Below are 24479 nucleotides of genomic sequence, written 5' to 3' on the forward strand. Positions count from 1 at the left end.
AGGTGGAAGTGAGTTTAATGGTTTCTCTAAATCCATGTACAAACAGCTAGCCTTTTTTCTTCCTTGTTAGGTACTGCATTACCATGATAAAAGCTGGTGTCGTAACTTGCTAAATACTGATCACTGGCAAAAGTGTAACAGGAGTGATGTTGCATGTTTAAATTGACTGACAGTATGGGGGATAATCTCTGGATATAGGGTTGGAACTCCAAAGAGGAGAGCTAAAGCCATAGTTCTGTCCTGCCTGCCATTAGTTGATGTATACACTCCCTGGCTCCTTGTTAACCTCTTTGTAAAATGATTGTTCATAATAGCTTACCTACTGTGTTTGTCTCAAACAGAATCTGTTTGAATGGACTTCTCAGTGCCTTTCATTGTGTCATTAAGGTGTAGTCCAGTTAATTACAGTAGTATGTGTTTCCTGAAGGTTTTCTAGATGCTGCTAAACATTTCCTTCAAGTATGCTGTGACTGTTGTAGATGTGATTTAGTGTTCACATAATTTTGCACGAATGTGCCAGATGTACATGATATGAAGTCTAGTTGGGCTATTTTGTCTAATAAAGGGACAGCAAAATAGTTCATATAAGATTCCTATTTGCATTTAGGTTGGCATTATGCCATTCTAAGCAATTTGCCCATGAATGAGGCTTACCATGCCAGCAAAGATGGAAAGTGGTTTTGATTAAAAATGAAAACCTGTGTCAAATACCCTGCCTGGGTAAGAAGTGAGAGAAAGGAGCACTGAGCACATTTGTAGCTTAAACACATTTGTTTTCGTTTTTGTTTCCTACAGGAACACAAACTCCAGACCTGCTCACTGATCACCAGCTCCCACTTGGTACAAAGTTCCTAAATTCTTTACAGGGCTGAGAATATTCCCATCATGGAATTTCAGTGGCTGCTTGGAGTCACATTGCATTATCTAACACTGGAAATTTTCTTCAAATTTCAATGCATGGTTTTATATTCTACCATACTGAACATAAAATACAACTACAATAAATTTTAGGGAAAGGTACAAAATCGTTATTCACATCGAAGTACCTTAAAAAATCACCTAAGAGTGATTCTGTGATAGGAATGACATCAGTAGTGGAGTGCTGGGTTTGTGAATCACACCAAATGGGAGCCAGCAGATCCACAGCACGTCTGGACTGTAGTTCAGGTATGTTTAAAGTTACAAATGGGCTGAATTCCTCCTTTCCCTTCATTTCACTTTGCCTGTTTGGGACATTCAGCACCTAATGCTTTGTTTCTCTTACTGACATTTCAAAAGTCAGTTTGAAATGGCTTAGACTTTAAAAAAATGTATAACCACTATGGGTCAGGATTCATTGATATGTGTGGTTAAATTTGGAAGTGATAGAGAGCAGGCATACTCATCCCAAATTGATTTCCTGTGGCAGGTGTCGAATTGTTCACATTTTTTACCATGTTTTGGTTAAAATAAGTGCCTAATATTGGTTGCTTTGGAAAACTGGGAGCTCTTCAGGAAAAAGCTGTGGAAACCTCACGTTGTAGCTCAACTGTAGCAGTGAAGTGTTGTGTTTTTTTTTCCTGAAAGAGTGAGACATTAAAATTCATGTTTAACTGTAAAGGAAACTCTTTCTTTCCTTTTTACAGAACGCAGTAGTTTCATTCAAAGAATTATGTGGCCTCTCTCCTGTAGCAAATCTTATGCAGTGCATCTTGGCAGTGTCTATGCGCTTGGTTGGGCCCGATAATACACCCTTGGTAGTACTGAATCTCAATGATCAGTATCCGACTATGGAGCTCCAAGGCATTGTTCCGGAGGTCTTGAAAAAGATCGTAACGGCGTATGACATGGTGAGTAGCCCTTTGTGGTTATTTTATATGCTGTTTGAAACACTGCCTTTTTAGAATACCTTTTTTTTTTTTACCATGTCTGTTTTGAAAGGTTGTTTTAATCTGTGGCTTCCTATTGCGTGCTTCATTGCATGTGCTTGAAAGTCATTCCCACGAATGCACAGCAACTGATAGCGTTTTCATATCAAGTGAAACAGAGAGGTTAATAGACTGCATGCAGAACCAAAGTGTACACTTCAGAAGGCAAAGTGGTTATAATCAAGAGGATTTAACGTGAAGAGGATGTATCAATTTACCTGTATTTATAAACCTCTTCCATTAATTTGTTGCTTACATTTTCCAGTTTATGGACCTTGATTTCTTTTGGATTTGACTCAATGTAGAACAAAAAAAAAAAGGTTGGGAACTGCTTTTAGGAATTATAGTGCTTATTAAGCACCCTGAAGTGTTGAATTCTACAGGTGCTTTTTCATTTTCCTTTGCTGTATCTTTCTTACAGATCTCATTTGATTAGGTATTTTTACCTCTCTAAGCAGCTGTAATGTTAGCTTCAGCCCCTATCCTTCAGTAAATATGTAAATTGTATCTTTAGAGACTGGAAATTAAACAGGAAGGAAGGAAGAACTAATACACCAAGAAATACTGATTTACATATGCCTGGCATTAATTTAAAGTGTGCATAAAAGCCAAATATTTTGAGTGTGCTTTGCGATGTCCTCCTTCCACTGAAGTACTCTGGCACAGAGTAATTGAGCATTTGTTTGTTTATTTATGTAATGATTGCTTTAATGTGACATATCACTTGGCAATAAGTAAACATCCCTAGTATAAATTTACATTGATTTTGTGTGCTACAATGAGAAGCCCCACCTGGCAGGATCAAGTCACTGTTTCAGAAACAGTCCTTGCAACTTGATGGAAGAAAAAGAAGAAAAAGAAAAAAGGAAAAGCAGCAAGTAACCCAGTTCCACATATATCTTCTACACTGCTTTCTAAAGAAGCTTTGGAGAAATGCTAGGACCAAAGGCCAAAAAGCACTCATTGGTAATTAGCAGTTTAGGTAGAGCTTGTGTACATCAGTGATGAAGTAAACAGAACAGAATTTGATTGGGATGGTAGCAGTTACCAGAAAACATGGGCATGTCCTCTTAGAGTAGCTTATTGGATATGACTGTAACTGAAATGCAAACAAGCTTGGTTGTTGTGATTACACCTGTAACACCTATGAGGTGAAGTTCTGTCTTGTTGATGGAGCTGTTTCTGACAGTTCAGATGTGGTGATACTTCGTTCTTATCTATTGGAGCTATTGGAGTTAAAAATCTGTTTGTAGGTCTGGTTTAATGTTTGTGTTTGACTGTCAGTTGGAGGTAACTCGTAGCTCCAGAAAGCTTTGCAATCCAAGTTGGATTTGCTCTCTCACATATGATTTTTCCCCTTGCATCCTATAGTGTACACATGATTTGAACAATTGTGTGCTTTAAAGATCTGTACTCTCCCCTAAAGTATCAATGCTCAATTGCAATGAAAGGCAAAGATTCAAGGTCAGGCTCAATGGGGCTCAGGGCAGCCTGATCTAATGGAGGATGGCCCTGCTCACTGCAGGGTAATTGGATGAGATGATTTTGGAGGTCCCTTCCAACCCAAACTGTTCTATGAGAATGATTTGAGGCCTGGAACACCTCTCCTATGGAGACAGACTGAGAGAGTTGGGGCTATTCAGTCTGGAGAAGAGAAGGCTCTGAAGAGACCTTATTGTGGCCTTCCTTCTTGTGGGGGAATGGAACAAAACTAGAAATGGGTAGAATCAGATTGGATGTTAGGAAGATTGGATGTTAGGAAGTTCTTCCCCATGAGGGGGGTGAGAGACTGGAACAGGTTGCCCAGGGAGGTGGTAGAAACTTCGTCCCTGGAGGTTTTTAAGGCCAGGCTGGATGTGGCTCTGAGCACCCTGATCTAGTGTGAGGCATCCCTGCCCATTGCAGGGGCTTGGAACTAGATGATCCTTGTGATCCCTTCCAACTCTAACAATTCTATGAGTCTATGATTGTGATAGTGCTTCTAGCTCTAGATGATGTTGAAGACAAGTAAAAATTAGGATTCTTTTAATCAAATAGAACATGGAAATAATGAGATGTGTTTCCATGTGTGAAACTTGATCTTGCCAATACTCTGTTCAGTTTGAGAAAAGGTTTTAAACAATCGAAATCCGTAGGGTATGTTGGAAAAGGAAGTCAACCATGGGTGCCACACTTGGCAGCTTTTGTTTCTGACAGTGCATTGTGAGGCAGTAGGAGGCATCTATATCATATCAAAGGAGAAGGGATATGAAGCTATTTAGCTCTTATTTGCTCTAGTAGCAGACATTTAGAAGCGGATGCTATCATCAGTAGTGTTCTTTTTGTGTCGTTGTCGTGTAAATTACTATAGTCAGCCCTCAAAATGACACATTTTTATCTTGGGGATTGGTTTTGTCTTATGGATTTTTGTGACATGATTAATTAACAAGTGGGTGTAAAATTGTGCCGCATCTATAACGAAGAAAGAGATGTTGAAGTAATGATTATCTGCTTTTCTGCTACTTTAGGCCTGTGTAGAGGTAAAAATTTTGTAACTATGTTCTTCCATTGTGCCATGTACTGGAAGTATGAAATGAGGTTGATAACAGAGATTGTGTTAAATGTTCATTAAACAAACCTTGGGTAGTACCATGGATGCATAGGCTGTCATTACCTTGTGTGCATTCTCAATGTGGCACACACAGCACTATTCTCAAAGTACTACTGTTTCAGGGTTGTGATTTTTTCTGGCTGTTGTAGGGGTTCTTACTAGGCAGAAATGCTCTGCTTTTTATAAAATCATTATAAACAGGAAAAAAAAAGGCAATATTCAGCCAAGATTTTTAATTAGTCAGAATTTATTTACATCGTGAATGCTTAAAGGACTCATTGTTGCTAAGATCTTTACAGTGGGACAGTCAATCCACATTGAAGTCATTACAAAAGAGGGCAGTAGAAGACATGGAAAGGTGTCTTCAGCATAGCAGGGATGCATTTATTCTTTAAAGAAACAGTAAATAAGTTCATTAATGTATCACTAGTACTTGGGTCTTTTACATGTAAACAAACAGCAGATGCTGTTTAAAATTGTTAGTGTTTGCTACTACCTTAATAGAGAAGCTGCAAGTGATAAAGGCTAGTGCTATTCATAGGATAATACACTATATTTCTTTACTTTAATGAATAATGGGGTAATACACTCTATTTTTTACTTTAATGGATAATTTGCCACCAGTATTATTGGAGCCAGAAGTTTACCCAGGAAATAAAAGGATCTTTTATTCATGTTGCAGGAGCTGAGGTGTCTTTTCAGAATAATGGAAATAAATACAACTAGACATTTTTGAGAGAGAGACATTTAAGTTGTGTATTTTTTCTCTAGCTTCTCCATGCCCCTGAGTATTTTTCACCCTAACATCTTTTCACTGTTTAACAATGTTTTATTTTTCCCTCTTGTTCATGAACTTCAGCTTCCTTAATGTGATACTTCAGCATGCACTCTGTTGGTGTCATCACACCCATCACTGATCAGTGCTGCAGACTGAAGCTTGGAGTTAAGGCAAGTGCCTCTTCCACACCATTGCATGTTTGTTTTCTCTTTTTTTAATGTCTTATAACCTTTAAGATAAGCAGTAAATAAACTTTCAAAAGTTATGCTATGGCAACAACAACAACAACAACAAAATCTTAAGTCTGCAGCATTATTCAGTGATGCGTATAAAAGCAATGCAAAGATATTGTACAAAGAGGATTGTGCAAATGGAGTCAGATATTGTTGAGAACTTGGCTGTCTGTCTACCCTTAGTGGAGGATGAAGTGTTCCATCTGGTGAGGGTAAGATCTTTCTGAACTTTGCAAGCAGGCTTTTACTTCCAAGGGGAAAACTAACACAGAAACGGCAGAGAGCTGTACTTGTGTGACAGAAGATTAAGTAATGCTGCTACAAAAATTAGGATTAAATGCTATTAAACCCTAATTAGATAGTGCTGTTAGATCCATTTTTGGTGTTTTTTTCCAGTTTCTGAGGGTATGGGTTTGGGTTTTTTTCATGTTGAGTTTGTATTGTAATTTAAAATGTCTGCAGACTACAGTATAGGAGAGGACTGTATTTGAGCCAAATCAAATGAAATTTTATATACACATTCTAGGCTTGAGAACCATGCTGTGTTTATTGGTGGTGTGGGTTGTGAGATGATGAAAATGAGAGGTAACAAAATGCAGCAAAGCTGGTAAACTGGAAAACACCACATGATTGGTAATTAGTAGCTGTATAGTAAGTTCAAGTCAGGTTTACCTTGGTGTTAGCTCATTTAAACTACTGACTCAATACAGCAGGTTGGATATGCAATCACATGGAAGTCAACTTCACATTATAAGGTTCCACGTTTGGCCAATGACATAACCTGAATATGATAGTCTCTATTTTGGACTTGAATATGTCTATCCCCTTGGAAAGTAGAGCGGTTGACACTGTACCTTGAAGAGTTTTATAGACTATCTAAAAAGGACCATTACACTTTTGGTCAAATGTTAATAGCTCTCTCAGACTTCAGTTACTGCTTGAAAACCTAAATATTCTTTACCTTTAAAACTTACCTTGATATCAGCATAGATGAACATATCAGAAGATCTAAATACTCAATCTCTGGTTGTGGCAGAGGAGACTTTAGTTCATAATGATTGCTAGTCTCCTGTATTCAAATTCAGTCTTTGGATTCTGCTGCTTTGTACACCTGAAGAAAATCCAGATTTTTGTTTGTTTGTTTTTTCATCTCATGCCTTTGCTGAGTAATGTGTGGCTGACATAAACTGTGATAGCTGTGTTCTGTTTCCTGGTTGTTTCAGTATGTTGTGCTTGAGCCCGTGCCTTCTGGAGTCCAGATTTGTGAATGCTCCATACCACAATCTGACTTATAGCATCATTTGGCTGTGGTGGGTTGAAATTTCTCCCCCAACATTAGCTTTGCCAGCCCAGCCCAGCTGGAAGCAAATGAAATCTGTATTTACAAGCAAAACTACAATCTACAATGAAATGCAATGAATACATACAAAATATATGGGATTTACAATATTTGCAGGTATTTACATTTAACAAACAGCACGAGGATCCCCCTGGTCAAAGACCAGGGGAAGCTACTAGCTTTTCCTTTTCTGCCCCCCCTATTTCCTTGTACAAAAGAAGGGAGAAAGGAGCAGAAGACTGTTAATACCAAAACAATGCAGCCAGGGTCAAGCAGAAGCAAGTTGGTATCTCTCCAGAGTGAAGAAGTGAGAAGAGAAGAAAGAATTGGTTTGGTACAACCAATCTTATGGCAGATATCTCTCCAATGGTGAGATCTCGCCCAATAGTGATTTATTTACATTTTACTACTTTTCTGCTCAAGACCTATGAAAAATTTTAAAGGCATAGCCTTACACTACCACATTGGCTTATAAAGCAAAGAACTTAGGCTTTACACAGAAGGCTGAAATGCTATTGTTCCTTGCTTTTGTACTTATGAGCATAACTACATAAAAATAAGGAACCTTGTTAAAGCAGAATGGTCAGAGAAGTAATCAAAGGAACGGACATCGTAGACACTCTAAAGATGCCACACAGCAGGCTTGGAGTAAATATATACCACTTACCAAAAAATGCAGAAAGGAGGAGATGCTGTTCAAAAGAAGACAGCTTCTTCCAAAAAGCTGAAGTTACATGTAAATGAGGAAGATAAGATAGATGTTTAACCCTGCCACGGTTAAATTAAAAGCACAAGAAAGCCAAAAGTGAAGAATTGTGAGAATGACCTGCACAGATTTAAAAAGAACAGTGATTTCTTTACTCAAAATGTCAGAAACCAGGAAGCCTGATGAAGAGTGGGCATGACTCATTGATCAAAATATCAAAGACCCAGGAAACCAATTAAAGTCACAACACCGAATTAGTTTTTGCATCCATTTACCAGTGGAGATTACAGTTTCACATAAACCCCTTCTTTATGAAGGACTCATTGGAGAATTCATCTCTAACTGAAATGCCAAGAGAAGATACTGTGTAGGAAAGGTGAAATGAATGAAGCAAATAATTGAGAAAGAAGCAATATTCATTCAAAGTTTCTCAAGAGCTGATATATCTGAAGTGCTAATTGTTGTGTGTATCCTCTCACTTAAAACTGACTATTGAAGTTGTTAGTGTGGTGCCAGTGTTTTAAGCAGTTTCCAGGGAAGATCATGAAATTACAGATCAGACAGGCAGACATCTGTACTGTGAAAATGGATAGAAACTGTTTTGAGAATGAAAATCAGAGGCAACACGGAGAAACATTGTTCTAGGGAGGAGTCAGTACAACTTTTATAAAGTGAAGAGCTCATTGATCACTTGGAATCCTTGGAAGTCAAGAAGCCTGTATACATGGAAGATGGGTTGTACTGGGAAAAGCGTTTGACAAAGTCTCTTTTCAAATCACACAGAATCACCAAGGTTGGAAGAGACCTCAAAGATCATCAAGTCCAACCTGTCACCACAGACCTCATGACTAAACCATGGCACCAAGTGCCACATCCACTCCTCTCTTGAACACCTCCAGGGATGGTGACTCCACCACCTCCCTGAGCAGCCCCTTCCAATGGCTAACAACTCTCTCTGTGAAGAACTTTCTCCTCACCTTGAGCCTAAACTTCCCCAGCACAGCTTAAGACTGTGTCCTCTTGTTCTGGAAGCTTCTATTAGATTTTTAGTATTTTAAAGTTCTTAGCTCTTCTCTGATAGCTGGAGTAAATGTTGAACTTAACCTGATATGCCAACAGGAAAAGAACTGTTTAGGGTGAGGGGCTTGGAACACAAGCCCTATGAGGAGAGACTGAGGGAGCTGGGGTTGCTTAGCCTGGAGAAGAGGAGACTCAGGGGTGACCTTATTGCTGTCTACAACTAGCTGAAGGGGGGTTGTAGTCAGGCAGGGGTTAGTCTCTTCTCCCAGGCAACCAGTACCAGAACAAGAGGACACAGTCTCAGGCAGCGCCAGGGGAGGTTTAGGCTGGAGGTTAGGAGGCAGTTTTACACAGAGAGAGTGATTGCCCACTGGAATGGGCTGCCCGAGGAGGTGGTGGGGTCGCTGTCGCTGGGGGTATTCAGGAAGAGACTTGACAGGATGCTTGGTTGCATGGTTTAGTTGATTGGGTGGTGTTGGATGATAGGTTGGATGCGATGATCTTGACGGTCTCTTCCAACCTGGTCTGGTCTATTCTATTCTATTCTATTCTATTCTATTCTATTCTATTCTATTCTATTCTATTCTATTCTATTCTATTTGCAGCTGCTTATGTTGATTTTTTGCATTAGGATATGTTTTTCCAATAAGTGGATTAGAAATAGTAGGTATAGCTCAAATAACTTTGATCTAGCTAAAATAGCTAAGTATTCTTAAGGATGAATGGCTTAACAATGCCCCCAGATTTGCAAAGATCATCAGGGTGTGAGGCATGTGGGTGTTTAGAATGCAAACAGCTTTCTTAGTGGTGGTTTGTTGCATTGTGTGTTAAAACAGCAAGTTTCAGAGTTGGCAATATAAATGCAGTATTTAAATGCTGATAACACACCAGGATCACAGAATGTTAGGGATTGGAAGGGATCCAAAGAGATCATCAAGTCCAACCCCCCTGCCAGAGCAGGACCATCCAATCTAGCACAGGTCACACAGGAACGCATCCAGATGGCCCCTGAAAGTCTCCAGAGAAGGAGACTCCACAACCTCTCAGGGCAGCCTGTTCCAGTGCTCTGTGACCCTTACAGTGAAGAAGTTCCCCCTTGTGTTGAGGTGGAACCTCCTGTGCTGCAGCTTACATCCATTGCTCCTTGTCCTATCACAGGGTGCAAGTGAGCAGAGCCTGTCCCCTCCCTCCTGACATCCAGACCTCAAATATTTATAAACATTGATTAAATCCCCTCTCAGTCTTCTCCAGACTAAACAGCCCCAGGTCCCTCAGCCTCTCCTCATGGGGCAGTGCTCCAGTCCCCTAATCATCCTGGTAGCCCTCCCTTGGACTCTCTCCAGCAGATCCCTGTCCCTCTTGAACTGGGGAGCCCAAAACTGAACGCAGTACTCAAGATGAGGTCTCACCAGGGCAGAGTAGAGGGGGAGGAGAACCTCCCTCAGTCTGCTGGACACACTCTTAATACACCCCAGGATCCCATTGGCCTTCTTGGCCACATGGGCACATTGCTGTCCCATGGATAACTTGTTATCCATCAGGACTCCCAGGTCCCTCTCCACAGGGCTGCCAGGATCCCATTGGCCTTCTTGGCCACAAGGGCACATTGCTATCCCTTGACAATAGTGTCTCACTATTTCCATTATTGCCTCTGACTTTCATTATTAAGTCTCTGCAGAGTTAACACTGTCTTTATTTAGGTGATAAATGGAGACAGGTCAGTCATGAAAAAATCTAAGGGAAAACATGCATACTGCATTGCAATTTAATATTGCAGATAGCCCAGGTAATGGGTTTTGCCATGTGTAATACATTATAATAATTTTAGATCCTGGGTTTTGTGATTATTTACTGATTCAATAGTTGTTAGTCTGTCACAAAACCTGACTGAAAACGAAAGCAGTGATGCAAAATACAGTGAGTAGCTCCAAGAGTTTCTTCCCAAAGAGTTATGTTGCTTATTATCAGCTTTTTTCCCCCTGTTTTCTAACAGGACAGTCATTCTAAACTGAGGGTTGCAATTATGCTTCCAAAAACAAAGCTGCAGATGATAACCTCAGTTTATGTGGAGCTTTTCAGTCCACAAGGGCAGAAACGTCTAATTTTGGATATTTTGAGTCCAGTGCCAAGTGTTGTAAAGTATGAACTGTTCTGCATTGATTGAAAAGCACAAATACTGACAACTTCATGCTTCTGGGAAGCCAAAATGTCTTCTTTTTTTTTTTTTGCTAAGAGCTTTTTGTAACCTCTCTCTAATTCAGTTATGGCTAATGGCCAACTCATGGTCTTCATAAGGGTATGAATTAATACGACTGCTTAAGAAGAGGAGTTCATCTAGCCTACAGTCCTGTTCCTGTTTTAGTTGATTAGGTTGGATGGTAGGTTGGACACGATGATCTTGAAGGTCTCTTCCAACCTGGTCTGGTCTGGTCCATTCTATTCCATTCTATTCCATTCTATTCCATTCTATTCTATTCTATTCTATTCTATTCTATTCTATTCTATTCTATTCTATTCTATTCTATTCTATTCTATTCTATTCTGTTGTGTTCTGCTCTATTCTGTTGTGTTCTGCTCTATTCTATTCTGTTCTATTCTATTTTAATGTAATCCAACAGAATGCTTATGGAAGAGCATAAGAATGAGATGCATAGCAGCTCCTCTGCATTTGCATTAGTAGTCTTTTTCTTTCTCAATAAATTCTTAATCTTCTGTTTGTCTCTTTGACCCCTTCTATGTGGAAAAAAATAGTGTTTAATGGAACTGCTACTGACATGATTAGTTGAAAGAAATAACACCACCTCTTAATTTTCTCACAGGAATGATAAATTGCTGCTTCTCTTTACAGATGTAGGCTATTTTCCTTTCATAGATCTGTGCATCCTTATTGTCCACTTGTTACATAGTGTTGTCATTCTATCAGCTTTAGTTTAAAAATGGTGAAAATCATTTTGTTGTAACAGCAGCCAGAGCGCCAGGAGAGCAAGGAGAAGTGTTTGTTGGCTTTGAAAGAGTTGAATGCCATTATTTGCTTAGTTTAGAAGAGTGCTGCTGATTATTCTATATACTCAGTCTTCCACCTAGTCTTTTGGAAATAACTTTACTCATGAAGAATTAAGAAAGAGCATAAGCCTTTTTAATGGAGAATTTGTGGAGTGTTTGGTAAGTTTTCTTGAACTGTGGGAAATGTGGTTGATTTCTCTCTCGGTGTGCTACCAGCTGGTTCCACATGCTGAGATGCTAATTAATCCTGGTTTAAAAAAATACTTCTTTCTCAAGGTTTGTATTCTGTATTAAATCTGATTAAAATATTTAGTTCAATCCATGTCTTTTCCCTATGTTGGGGTATAAATAGATGTTCTGTCTTCTGGACAACCTGCTTTCATGACCCTAGTAGAAATAGATCTTTATTTGTTCAAATTCATCTGAAACTGAATGAGTGCTCTCAAATAGGATTTGGGGATGCTGATGGGTGAGAAGCTGGACATGAGCAGGCAGTGTGAGCTTGCAGCCCAGAAAGCAAATCACATTCTGGGCTGCATCAAAAGGTGTGTTGCCAGCAGATCCAGAGTGTTGAACCTGTCACTTTATTGTGCTCTGGAGTACTGTGTTCAGGAAGGACATGGACCTGGTGGAGAGGGTCCAAAGGAGGGCCACAAAAATGATCAGGGGGTTGAAGCAGCTCTGCTATGAGGACGGGCTGAGGGAGCTGGGGGTGTTCAGCCTGGAAAAGAGGAGGCTCTGGGGAGACCTAATAGCAGCCTGCCAGTACTTGAAGGGGGCTACAGGAAGGATGGAGAGGGACTGTTTACAAAGGCCTGCAGGGACAGGACAAGATGCAATGGCTTCAAACTAGAGAAGAGCAGATTTAGGTTGGATATCAGGAGCAAGTTCTTTACTATGAGGATGGTGAAACACTGGAAGAGGTTGCCCAGGGAGGTGGTTGAGGCCCCTTCCTTGGAGGTATTCAGTGTGAGGCTCAACAAGGGCCTGGACAGGCTGATCTATTTGGGGATGTCCCTGCTGAGTGCGGGGAGGTTGGACTGGATGACCTTTGGAGGTCCCTTCCAGCCTGGACCATTCTGTGATTCTGTGAAATAGATGCATACCTTTATGTCTGTGAGTGCTTACATACATGTGTAGACATACACAGGGCTCATGAAGCAGACCATTCCACATTCATAGTAAGCCTAGGGTGGGATGTGGCAGTGGAAACTGAAGGGAAGAGTTGCAGCAATTCCAGCAGTGTTACATAGTCTGTATGTAAAATACATTTGTTGGGTATTTTTAATACTTTCTGCTAGAAAAAGCAACACAAGTTAGAGATGGGATTTAATTTTGTGAAAGACTTGGTGGAAATTATAGCTACTAAACTCTGTGACATGTCTGTTCCATTCTTAGAATGGGCATGGATAATTTGCAATACATTTTTAATGATCAGCTGGTAACTGGTTGTTCCCTCTTAAATTTTTTTTGCATTCCTCTTTTCAGATTTGTCACCAGTAATATTCTCAGAGTCAGCTGAGCTTAACAAATGCCTGCTTATTGTTTGACTTCTTCAGTATAGACTAGTGTAATACATACTCGACTTGCCTTGGTCTTTCTCCTCAATTTCCATAACCAATTTGCCTTGAGAATTTCCTTTCTCATTCTGCTGCAGACATACTGTTTTTCACACCAAAGCTCCTGCTTTTGCTCATCACTTTCTACTTTGCTTTTATACAAAGCACACACACAACACAAGTATCATTTGGATCAGGCTAATTTCCCACTTAAATATAACCATTTGCACACAGTTGTTCCATATGCTGTGTCTACCAAAAGTTTTTAAGTCCCCATTACTGTCTACCTTACTATTTTTATGATATTATAAGGAAATGTTCAAATTCACAACACTCTCTAAGAATAATTGAAGAAATAGCTGAATACATGCTTAAAGGTGAATGCATGGTGAAGAGCAATAGAAAAATAAGGTTAATAATGAGCTAATAGTATCACTTTATTAGTAAAACACAACTAAAAGGTGGCAGCTGCTTGTGCACACAGCCTACTACTCTGTGCTTTCCATAGTTCAGGACATCAACAGAGGCAGGGTATAGCATAATACTGATTGAATGGTAGTGGCAATCAACCTCTGGATTATTGCTAGCCAGCTGTTAATCTTAAATACAGCTTTGTATGTATTTAGAGACCAAAGGTAAAGTAACTAACTGTTACTGGGCTCGCTAATTTAAAACTTGACACTAGAATTCATTTCTGTCACATGAAATGCATTGATATTTTTCATCCAAAGTTGCATTGCTTTTGACCTGTTTAGGCCAAGAAACTTCCCATACCCAAACTGAAATATTACATTTGCACATTTACTGTAAATTCTCTGTCAATGTTGGCCTTGCCACCAGGAGGGAATGCTAACAGAGCGATCAGTTTTGTTTCCTTTCATGTGGAGAAGTAGTACAACTCCATTGCTTTGTCAATACAAAAAGCAGCCTAAGAAACAGTGGAGTAAACCTTTTTATGTGTCTTTAAATTCTCTTATTTCTGGAAATCAGTGCAGTATGTCAGAGTAAGTTTTCTGGTCTGCTGAGACATTCTGTACTGTTTCTAAATTGGCAGATGTGCATGTGGAATGTATAGGAAGAAGGCAACAGCATGGAGATGTTCTGTGTCTAGAGTAGGACAGAACTGAGATGACTTAGGAATAATTTCATTATACACATGGGATCAGGAACACAGAATAAGCTAACACAGGGCCACAGGAGTATTTCATGCAGTTCTTCTAGAATTCTTGTTACAGAGAATCCCACTGTAGGCATTATAGTTTATTAGGATCCCGACAAAACAAGAACTGCACATGCTCAGCATTTAATTTTTTTAAGTGCTTTTCAGTGCAGCAGAAGTTGAGGAGAAGTTGGGGATGCTTTGCAGTACCTTTTCAGCTGGTTAGCAGGAAGATAATTGGTTATTTGAAGTACATTTACAATTGAGGTCAACTGAGTTTTGGTTCTCTTTAAGTGCCTTACAGAAGCAAAAGTATTACATGACATACATATTGAAACAGGTAAAATCCTTGCCTTTGAAGCAAATTTATTGTGGCTTTATTTACATTTATAAATATTCTGTTTTAAAGACCAAATAGTAATGAAGCAGTGAAATACAGTTTTTTTTCTTGGCATGTTGAGAGGCTCAAACATGTCCAGAGAAGGGCAACAAAGCTGGTGAGGGGTCTGGAATAAAGTGGCCATCAGGAGCAGGGAAGTCATTCTGCCCCTGTACTCAGCACTGCTTAGGCCACACCTGGAGTCCTGTGTCCAATTCTAGGCCCCTTAACTTAAGAAGGGCGTTGAGGCTCTCGAATGTGTCCAGAGAAGGGAAATGAGGCTGGGGAGAGGTCTGGAGCACAGCCCTGTGAGGAGAGACTGAGGGAGCTGGGGGTGTTTAGCTTGGAGAAGAGGAGGCTCAGGGGAGACCTTATTGCTGTCTACAACTACCTGAAGGGAGGTTGTAGTCAGGCAGGGGTTAGTCTCTTCTCCCAGGCAACCAGTACCAGAACAAGAGGGCACCGTCTCAAGCTGTGCCAGGGGAGGTTTGGGCTGGATGTTAGTAAGAAATTCTTCAGAGAAAGAGATATTGGCCATTGGAATGTGCTGCCCAGGGAGGTGGTGGAGTCACTGTCCCTGCAAGTGTTTAAAAAAAAGTCTGGCTGAGGTTTTTGTGCCATGGTTTAGTTGGTTAGATGCTGTTGGGTGATAGGTTGGACTTGATGATCTCAAAGGTCTTTTCCAACCTGGTTAATTCTGTGACATCAGGGCATAGTCAGTTTGCAGTGCTCCTAGAGAAACCTTTCTGGGTGAAATATTGTATCCTCTCATTTAAGTATACTTCTTGTAAAAATAGTTGCCTTCAATTTGTTACACCTCATTATTAAGCGACATGGTTCTGTTTATAGGCAGTTTTTGCTTGAATGAGTATTAATATTCAAAAACCAATCCAGTTAAAATTGGGCAAGCTGAAGCATTTCTCTTGCAGCTTGGCAGCCAGGCCACATTTTCATTTTTTCCTCTTTTGTAATTTAACTGACAGTATAAATCAGGATACAGAGAAATGAAATACAAGTTAATTGGGATGTAAAGATGCCCATGGTAGGGGTTTGGAACTAGATGATCCTTGAAGGTCCCTTCCAACCCTAACAATGCTATGATTCTGTGATTAAACTATGCAGTGTGACCTCCACATACTCTGAAGTTGCTTGTTCATATGTAATTTCTATGTGGCATCAGCATGGGACTGTAGGGTTTGCATAGTTTTCTTTATTCTGTAGCTTGAAATTATAGCTATAGAAGCAAAATTAATTTTCAAATGCTTTGTAATTACATAAAGCAGATTTCTTTGTAGCTGGAAGTGATAGAAGTCTGTGGAGCAGTTTACATCTCTGCAGGTGTTCCTCTTCCTCACTTGCACACCTGAGGCTTACTTGCCTGCTTCTCCAAGTTGATGGATGCTTCCCCAAATTGATTTATGCTTCAGAGAAAACTGCCTCAGTGTTGCTCAGCTGGAGAAGGGTCCTTCTAATATGCGTAGTCATGCCTGTTAAAGTATTACTTCTCTGAGGAAAGGTTTTAGAGAGCTTTGGGATGGGTTTTTTCTGTGACACAGAACATTCCAACTCGTAACAGTAGTTATGGTGAGACCCCACCTGGAGTACTGCGTCCAGTTCTGGAGCCCCTATTACAGGAAGGCTCTGGAGGTGCTGGGATGTGTCCAGAGAAGGGCCACAAGGATGATCAGAGAGCTGGAGCTCCTCTGCTGTGGAGGCAGACTGAGAGAGTTGGGGCTGTTCAGTCTGGAGAAGAGAAGGCTCCAAGGAGACCTTATTGTGGCCTTCCAGTATTTGAAGGTGGTCTACAAGAAAGCTGGGGAGGGACTTCTTAGGGTGTTAGGTAGTGATAGGACTGGGGGGAATGGAGAAAAACTAGAAATGGGTAGATTCAGACTGGATATTAGGAAGAAGTTCTTCCCCATGAGGGTGGTGAGACACTGGAACAGGTTGCCCAGGGAGGTGGTGGAAGCCTCACCCCTGGAGGTTTTTAAGGCCAGGCTGGATGTGTCTCTGAGCAACCTGATGTAGTGTGAGCTGTCCCTGTCCATGGCAGGGGGATTGGAACTGGATGATCCTTGCAGTCCCTTCCAACCCTGACAATTCTATGATTCTGTGATTCAAAGGAACATAAAGTTCTACCTGAACACCCACATAAGTAACATGTCAAAATTTAGTCGTTGTTCTAGTGATGAGAAGTCTGTCTGCTGAGAGGATACCAGAGATGTCAGTGGGTAAGATGTGAAGCAAAGCCATTACTTCTCAGTATGTACCTTCACAGTTCCATCTTAATTGGTGGGCTTTCAGCTGAGCTTCCATGAAAAGGTTTTTGTTTAGAATTACCAGGTAAAGGACCAATTTATTTTTCCTCTTCCTTCAGTACCAGCCTGAAGTGATTTGTTTTCCTCTATAGAGTGTTGTCTCATACATATGTACAGCTCAAGCCACTGAAGGGGAAAATGTAGAGGAAATAATATGGAAAAGAAATGGGAAGCATTAGGTGGTGAGAGGTCATCACATTGAAGTGAGTGAGGAAGAGGAAACCTGCATCCAGGTTATCTTGCTCAAGCCACCATTGTATTTTTTATGCCTTTTTGCCACATTAAGAGCTCTTCTCTGCCTGATCATGGTCAGGAAAATGACTGTATTTATTTTGTCAGCAGCAGCTAATAGATTATTGATTTGACTCAAATGTAGACATCTTATACAGATTAAAAATTTTCAGTAAAAAGCCCACCAGATTTCACTGATATTTCTGTATCATTTCTCTGCAGATGATTCAGACCATCAGGACTCTAGTTGAAAATACAGATAGCTTATATGAGAAGATAGTACAGTGTCAGAAAGCAGGTAAGTACAAGCTATTTAAAAACCCCAATGTTACAAAGAACTTGCTGCATTTTTATGTCCCTGAACTTGATTAGTGGAGTTTACTTACTCGACTGTAGCAAAAAATACCTACCAAAAAACCCAGACAAACAAAACAACAACAACAAAATACAACACCCCCCCCCCAAAAAAACCCAACCTAAAATAATAAAACCACACAAGAGATTATAGTAATTATTGTAATATATATTGGAAATAGGTTGTGTAGTTAGCTCTGAACCCCTTCACAATTTGTCTCTTTTTCACCTGATGTATTGGAAATAATTTTCTGATCTGAACATGGCTTTGAGCGTTGAAGGATTCCATTCATGTTCAGTAGCATCTCTGACTTTGTCCTTTAATCATGGTTGTTTTGTTTTGGTCCTTTTAAAGCATCTTTTAAATAGTCATCAGGTCACTCAGAGTAGCCATGCATCACATTTTGCATCAGAAACACGAAGTCTGTCAGAAAGTCAAAGTGTCTACAACTATGACTCACATAACTCACTCAGGAGAATGGCTTTTTAAATGCAAATACATTTTAATCTCTCTGACATTCATCATCCTGCTGCTCCCATCATCTTGTATGGTCCTCTTTCGTTCTTTTATCTGCCTCTCTGCTCTCAGAGCCCTGGAGCAGGCTGCCCAGAGAGGTTGTAGAATCTCCTTTGCTGGAGACTTTCAAAAACCCCCTGCATGCATTCCTGTGCAGACTACCCTGGGTGATCCTGTTTTGGCAGGGAGGTTGGACTCGATGATCTCAGGAGGTTCTTTCCAACCTCTAATGTATTGTGATACTGTGATAAGCCTAAGTGTGGATTATGCAATAGATCATGCTATTTAGGGCAGCCTTAGCCCAGAAGGGTCAAGGCACTTTTGAAGCTGAATGAGCTGAATTGAATTACCTTTTAATATCCATGGGTTTGGAAGACTTTTGTATGACTAATTGATCTGATGATCTCAGGAGATGCTACTCTGTTTAGTTCTGAGTAAAATTATGCTCTTGTCTGGGCTTTTTTGTTCTGTGGCTCAGAGACTGAAAAGTCTGATAAGTAAGAAGAAATACTCAAGCTGTCAATAAGCAGTAAGATTTTGTTGTCATCAACAGTCCTGTAAGACAATTCTGTTAAGCAGGCAAAGTGGAATTGCTCTATTAAGCCATTTTCTAACTTCAATTTAACAATAAGACATTTGACTTCCTTTAAAACTGATGACTTACTGAATAAGCAAAGATGCAGTTCTTGAGATTACTTCTTTCAGAATTCAGGTCTTTTGTTATTAATATTCTCTAAGAACATTTAACAGTAAATTTCTCTCATTTTGTTTCTTTAAAATAAAACCATGTCAAAAGACATTTCTGGTTTCTTCATATCAGCAGATTAATTTGACCTCAGCACATTCTGCTCTTAATTAAATAACTCTTGAAAGCATTTTAGATGTGTTAACTAATGAAAAGATATGGGAACATTATATTGCTTTGATCTTACTGTGCTTCTCAGTCCTTTTTAGAATTAAGGGGGGGAAAAAAAATCTACATAATTTCAAAATCATTGCAGTACCATTTTTTTGGGTTGTTGCCATTCAGCTAAAGATCTTGCAAGAAAACAGAATGTAGGTGATAAAAGGAATTTAAAGACACTCTAATTCATGCTCTTAATGTGTTAAAGACTGAGATACTCCTCTGTCTTCTCCAGAGTAAAGAATTTGAATGTCCAGGTAACCTTATCCCATTCCTAGCCTCCTTTGTACCCAACCCAAACTCATTCTCCTACTTCTTCTCTGAATCTTCCATTGCTTTATAATTTAAGTGCTGCCTGAGCTCATCAGGGGTTAAAAGAACCACATTTTAGGAATTCACTTGGGTGTTGATCAGTGGGAGCTCAGAAGGGCATGTGATATACCAAGTATTCATTAAATGACCAGGGAGGCAAATAATGAATGAGGATGGGGACAGAGTCCTTTCAGTGGTGCCCAGGGAGCAGCATGTAGAAACCAGAACATGGGAAGCTGCACATAAACAAAAGGAAAAACTTCTTTCCTGTGAGGGTGATGGAACACTGGACAGGTTGCCCAGAGTGGTTGTGGAGTCTCCTTCTCTGGGGACTTTTAGAACCCACCTGGACACATTCCTGTGCAACTTGAGCTAGTTGAAGCCGCTTTAGCGGGGCGGTTGGAGTAGATGATCTTTCGAGGTCCAATCTTACCCCTACCGTTCTGTGATTCTGTGTAGCTCTTGTACACGCTCTTATGTTCTAGGATCTCAGCTGCACGATTCTTTTCTCTGAGTTGGACCACTGCAGCTCTGCTTTACGCATGTGCTTCATTTTCCTGGCTGCCTGTTGGGTGCCGTGCGTCCCTATGTTAATTTCGGTATGTTCCTCCTCATTGTACGTCAGGACCGAGCTGCTTTCCCATGTCTTGCTTTGCTCATTTGGTAGCAGGGGTTCCCACCGCCTGATGGATAATCAGCCATCGTCATGCTTTCCATCATGTTGCCCAACAGTCTGACTGTAAACATCCGCCAGGCTGCTTCCTTTGAGTTGCTGGTTAAAATTATCCAATAAATACAGCTAGATCGACACATCCTCCTACCACCTTCACCAAAATAGTTCTCATTGCTTCCTTGTACTCCCCACTCTTTCGTTATCCATCTGTTCTCTTTTTCCCCTCATACTTGGATTCTAAGTTGTTGGAGCAAGGAGTATCTCATTTATTCTGTCTGCACAGTGACTAAACCAGCAGGGACTTAGATCATTAAATAATGTGAGTAGTGAAAAACGTGCAATGTCTACATTTTCAAGCATATGCTCCAAAGCAGTTCTTCATTAGTGTCAGAAATAGAGTACGGTATCAGGGAAGGGATGTTGGTCTCTTCTCCCAGGCAGCCAGTACCAGAACAAGAGGACACAGTCTCAGGCTGTGCCAGGGGAGGTTCAGGCTGGATGTTAGGAAAAAGTTCTATACAGAGAGAGTGATTGCCCATGGGAATGGGCTGCCTGGGGAGGTGGTGGAGTCACCATCATTGAAGGTGTTCAGGAGGAGACTTGATGGGGTGCTTGGTGCCGTGGGTTAGTTGTTTGGGCGGTGTTGGATTGGTTGATGGGTTGGACGCGATGATCTTGAAGGTCTCTTCCAACCTGGTGTATTCTATGTATTCTATGTATCTGGGTGTTCTGGATGCTGTCAAAGGTAAACACAGTGCACAGTATCAACTGGGAAGGAGTTACATCTGGTCTGTATGCACAAAAAGATGAGCATGGCCCTACAAACACTGCAAATGTTTCTTGTAGTTGACAATTGAAGTAATAACATCGAGCTGTTTCTTTTATTGTTTGTTCCTGTTACCTGCATTCTGAATTGGTTTGGGGCCTAGAGTCCTCCAAAGCAAAGCATAGAAGGTGCAGAAAAAGAATATTCTATGTTGTATGTTATGTACAGCTTAGATAACCCATTGATAGGGGAAAAGAAGTGGATATAATTAAACCTTGAGAAGTGCTTTTGGCTGAGTACATACACATGCAATTAAATTTTCATTTAAGCAGTGGAAGGGAATGACTTGATCAGTTTTGCCCAACATTTGTGTAGTTTATCCTGAAAGAGAATTTGCAGCATTCCTGGCCTGGGTACTGTTCAGCAGAAACTTGTTAATCCATGTCTTCTGAAATACTGCCACTCATCAGCAAGTCTTGATATTGATTGGAAGCCCCTGCATTGAAACTAGGGCATCTTATGCAGGGAGTGAAGAAATGCTGCATCATCTGTTAACACTGGACTTTGAGCAATATTTAACGTGTTTGCATCAGTAGGACATGCTGATCTCCAGCAGTTTCAACCTATCCATACAGACATTTAAAGAAATATAGAGTTAGTGAAGTTTTATGATCAGTATGGTTGAAAGACAAATTTTGTGTGTTATTAGCTTAAAACAATGTGATCAGCAGGAGGATGGTCACTAGTGGTGTGATCAACCTCAGAGGTTGATACTGGAACTACTACTGTTTAAACACCTTCATTTGTGACCTTGCTGATGGGGTTAGAGCTTCCTCAGCAAGTTGACAGAAGATACAAAACTTGGAGGAGAGTGGATACAGCAAATAGCTGTGCTGTTACTCAGAGGGACTTTTACTGTGAGAAAGTAAAATGGGCAGATATGAACTCCATGAACAGGGTTCAGCAAAGGGAAGTGCCAAGTCCTGCACCTGCAGAGGAACGTCCCCATCACATGCCAGTGCAGGCTGGAGACTGACTGGCTGACAAGTGCTGCAGAGAAAAGAACCTGGGTGTCCTGGTGAACAAGTTGTTCAACAAGTTGCATGTATCTTAGAAAGTGAAAGAAGGATTTGGTCCTTCCACTTTACTCTGCATAAATGTGATCACATCTCCAATGTTAGATTCCTGAGTTCAAGAGAGACAGAGACATTCTGGGGAGGGTCCAGCAAGGGCCATAAAAATGATTCATGAATGGACTGGAGCGTCATATCTATGAAAAGAGACTGAGCAAGCTGGAGGTGTTCAGAGCAAAGAAGGCTCAGTGGGAATCTTGGGTGGCCAAACACTGGAAGAGGCTGCCCAGGGAGGTTGTGGAGTCTTGCTCTTTGGTAATGTTCAGTGCCCAGATGGACACAGTCCTGGGCAACCTGCTTTACCTGACGTTGCTTTGAATAAGGGAGTTGGACTTGATCTCCGGAGGTGCCTTCCAACCTCAGTGATGCTGTGTAAATAAGGATTCTAGTGAAGCTGACATATCAAATGAAAAAATAAATTATAGCTAAGACTGCTGGCTCAAGGCTCAATCCGACTTTCATTATAGATAAAAATACTTGTGCAGTGGGCACAAGGGAAAACCCAGGAGATTCTCTCTGAACACAGGAAGAGCAGACATCCTGTTTAATCTTTGTGATCACTCAGGAACTTGAGGGTGGTATCCTTTCCAACATCTACCACTCACTGTAAATGGAAAATGAGTAACTTGTGCTTTCTGGATTAAGCAGGTGGTACATGCAGAACTATATTAAGGATGATAAATCAGGTTAGTATTATGTCTTGTCATCCAAGAACCCTCAGGCAGGTCAGGTTTGCTAACAGACCACGAGGGCCACAAGGATGATCAGAGGGCTGGAGCACCTCTTCTATGAGGACGGACTGAAAGAGTTGGGGCTGTTCAGTCTGGAGAAAGAAGGCTCTGAGGTGACCTAATTGTGGCCTTCCAGTATCTGAAGGGGGCCTACAAGAAGGCTGGGGAGGGACTTCTCAGGATCTCAGGTAGTGATAGGACTGGGGGGAATGGAATGAAGCTGGAGGTGGGGAGATTCAGGCTGGATGTGAGGAGGAAGTTCTTCCCCATGAGAGTGGTGAAGCCCTGGAATGGGTTGTCCAGGGAGGTGGTTGAGGCCCTGTCCCTGGAGGGGCTTAAGCCCAGGCTGGATGAAGCTCTGGCCAGCCTGATGTAGTGTGGGGTGTCCCTGCCCATGGCAGGGGGGTTGGAACTAGCTGATCCTTGTGGTCCCTTCCAACCCTGACTGATACTATGATACTATGATAATAGCTCTAGAGGTAATTAAATGCCATAAAAATAATTTGCTTACTGCATCTTATGGAGAGCGAGAGAGGAATTTTTACGTGCAAGGGTATGAAAAATCCTATGTATTTATATAAAAAAGAGTAATTTAATATTCATCTTTCTTTGGAAGCATATCTTAATGGCACTTTTACATGAATTCATATGGACATATTTTTCATGTTATTAATTTAGCTCTAAATGAAAAGCTCTTTCATCTTCCCCTCCCCTCCCCCCCCCTTTTCTGTTCTCTCTTAGAAGTCAGTTTCACTTTGGAATGTCACGTTTTTGTCATTACTTTGCCACTCTCAATGCATGAAGCAGTTCCAAGGCAAAATGCAAGGAGTGACTGCGCTGCATTCATCCTCTACAATAAAGTTGTCCATAGATTGCATAGCAAATGTCATTCCTTCCGTGCAGCACATGGAAAAAACGAGACTGAGGTGCAAGAATCCATTCCAGTTTACCAGGCAAACCAGTAACAGAAATAGAATTGAAATCCACTTCTCCCTGGTTATATGTTTAGAGTTAGGTTAGCTTTAGTTTATTGTGGTAACAGGGAGTTGTCCTATACAGTTCAGAAGAGATGTTGATGATAGGGGTGTGGCTGGTGCTGTTTGAGCAGGAGGTACTTGTTTGCTTAGGGCTGACATCTCTATGCCCTGGTAGGACAGTCTGACTCAGTTTCAGTTTCTGAAAAAGGGCACTGAGCTGCTGCTGCTTACAGTCAGGAGTATTCAGGTTGAGTGAAATGGCTTTGGCAGAACAGAAATAGAACTTAACATGAGTGTAATGAGGGGAGAGAGTGACTTACAGGAGGTGAACCAGAAAAGAGCTCTTCTAGCTAGCAGAATCTGGTTGCCACTGTCTCCATGTTTGAGATACTAGTGGCTTCATATATATATAAAGTCTGAAATCTACAGAGCATTATTGTTCTTAATTGCTCTTTGAGTGGCTTCTATTCCAGGTTATTATTGATCACTAGCACCCATGGATTTGAAGGGGCAGTATTTATAAAGAAGATGAGGTACAAAACTCCAAAAGTTTAGCTGCATGGCCTCAGAATTCATTGTACAGGTCAGAAAATCCATATCTTTCATGGTGGTTTTAGAAATGTAATGTAATTATGGATCTGTCCATAACCATTCCATGGTCATATTGAGGGTTTATGGGGTTTTTTTGATTATGTGAACAGCAAATGGATACTTGGAAACAGTGGTGGATGAATGAACCTCACTTTGTTATCTGGTTAGAAATCTGTTACAGGGAAATAGAATATGAATCTCAGAATGGCTTAGGTTGGAAGGAACCTTTGAGATCATCTGCTCCAGCCTCCCTGCCATGGGCTACTCAAGGCCTCACTCAACCTGGCCTTGAACATCCC

At 40.8% G+C, this 24479-nt stretch overlaps 1 protein-coding gene across 2 annotated transcripts in view; it reads left to right on the forward strand.

Moving 5' to 3' along the window:
- PLCL2 (phospholipase C like 2) overlaps window positions 1-24479 on the forward strand; it is a 111880-nt gene that overhangs the window by 71477 nt on the left and 15924 nt on the right. Inside the window, exons 4-5 of one of the 2 annotated variants that reach the window (XM_054161225.1) lie at window positions 1626-1829; window positions 5357-5445. In XM_054161225.1, the coding sequence (XP_054017200.1) occupies window positions 1626-1829; window positions 5357-5365 (213 nt within the window). In that variant the 3' untranslated portion in view covers window positions 5366-5445. Of the gene's footprint in view, window positions 1-1625; window positions 1830-5356; window positions 5446-17444; window positions 17521-24479 lie in introns of those variants that run through there. The other variant, XM_054161224.1, reaches the window with a different exon arrangement.

This window comes from Dryobates pubescens, chromosome 4 (assembly GCF_014839835.1).
Source record: "Dryobates pubescens isolate bDryPub1 chromosome 4, bDryPub1.pri, whole genome shotgun sequence".
NCBI lineage: Eukaryota > Metazoa > Chordata > Aves > Piciformes > Picidae > Dryobates > Dryobates pubescens.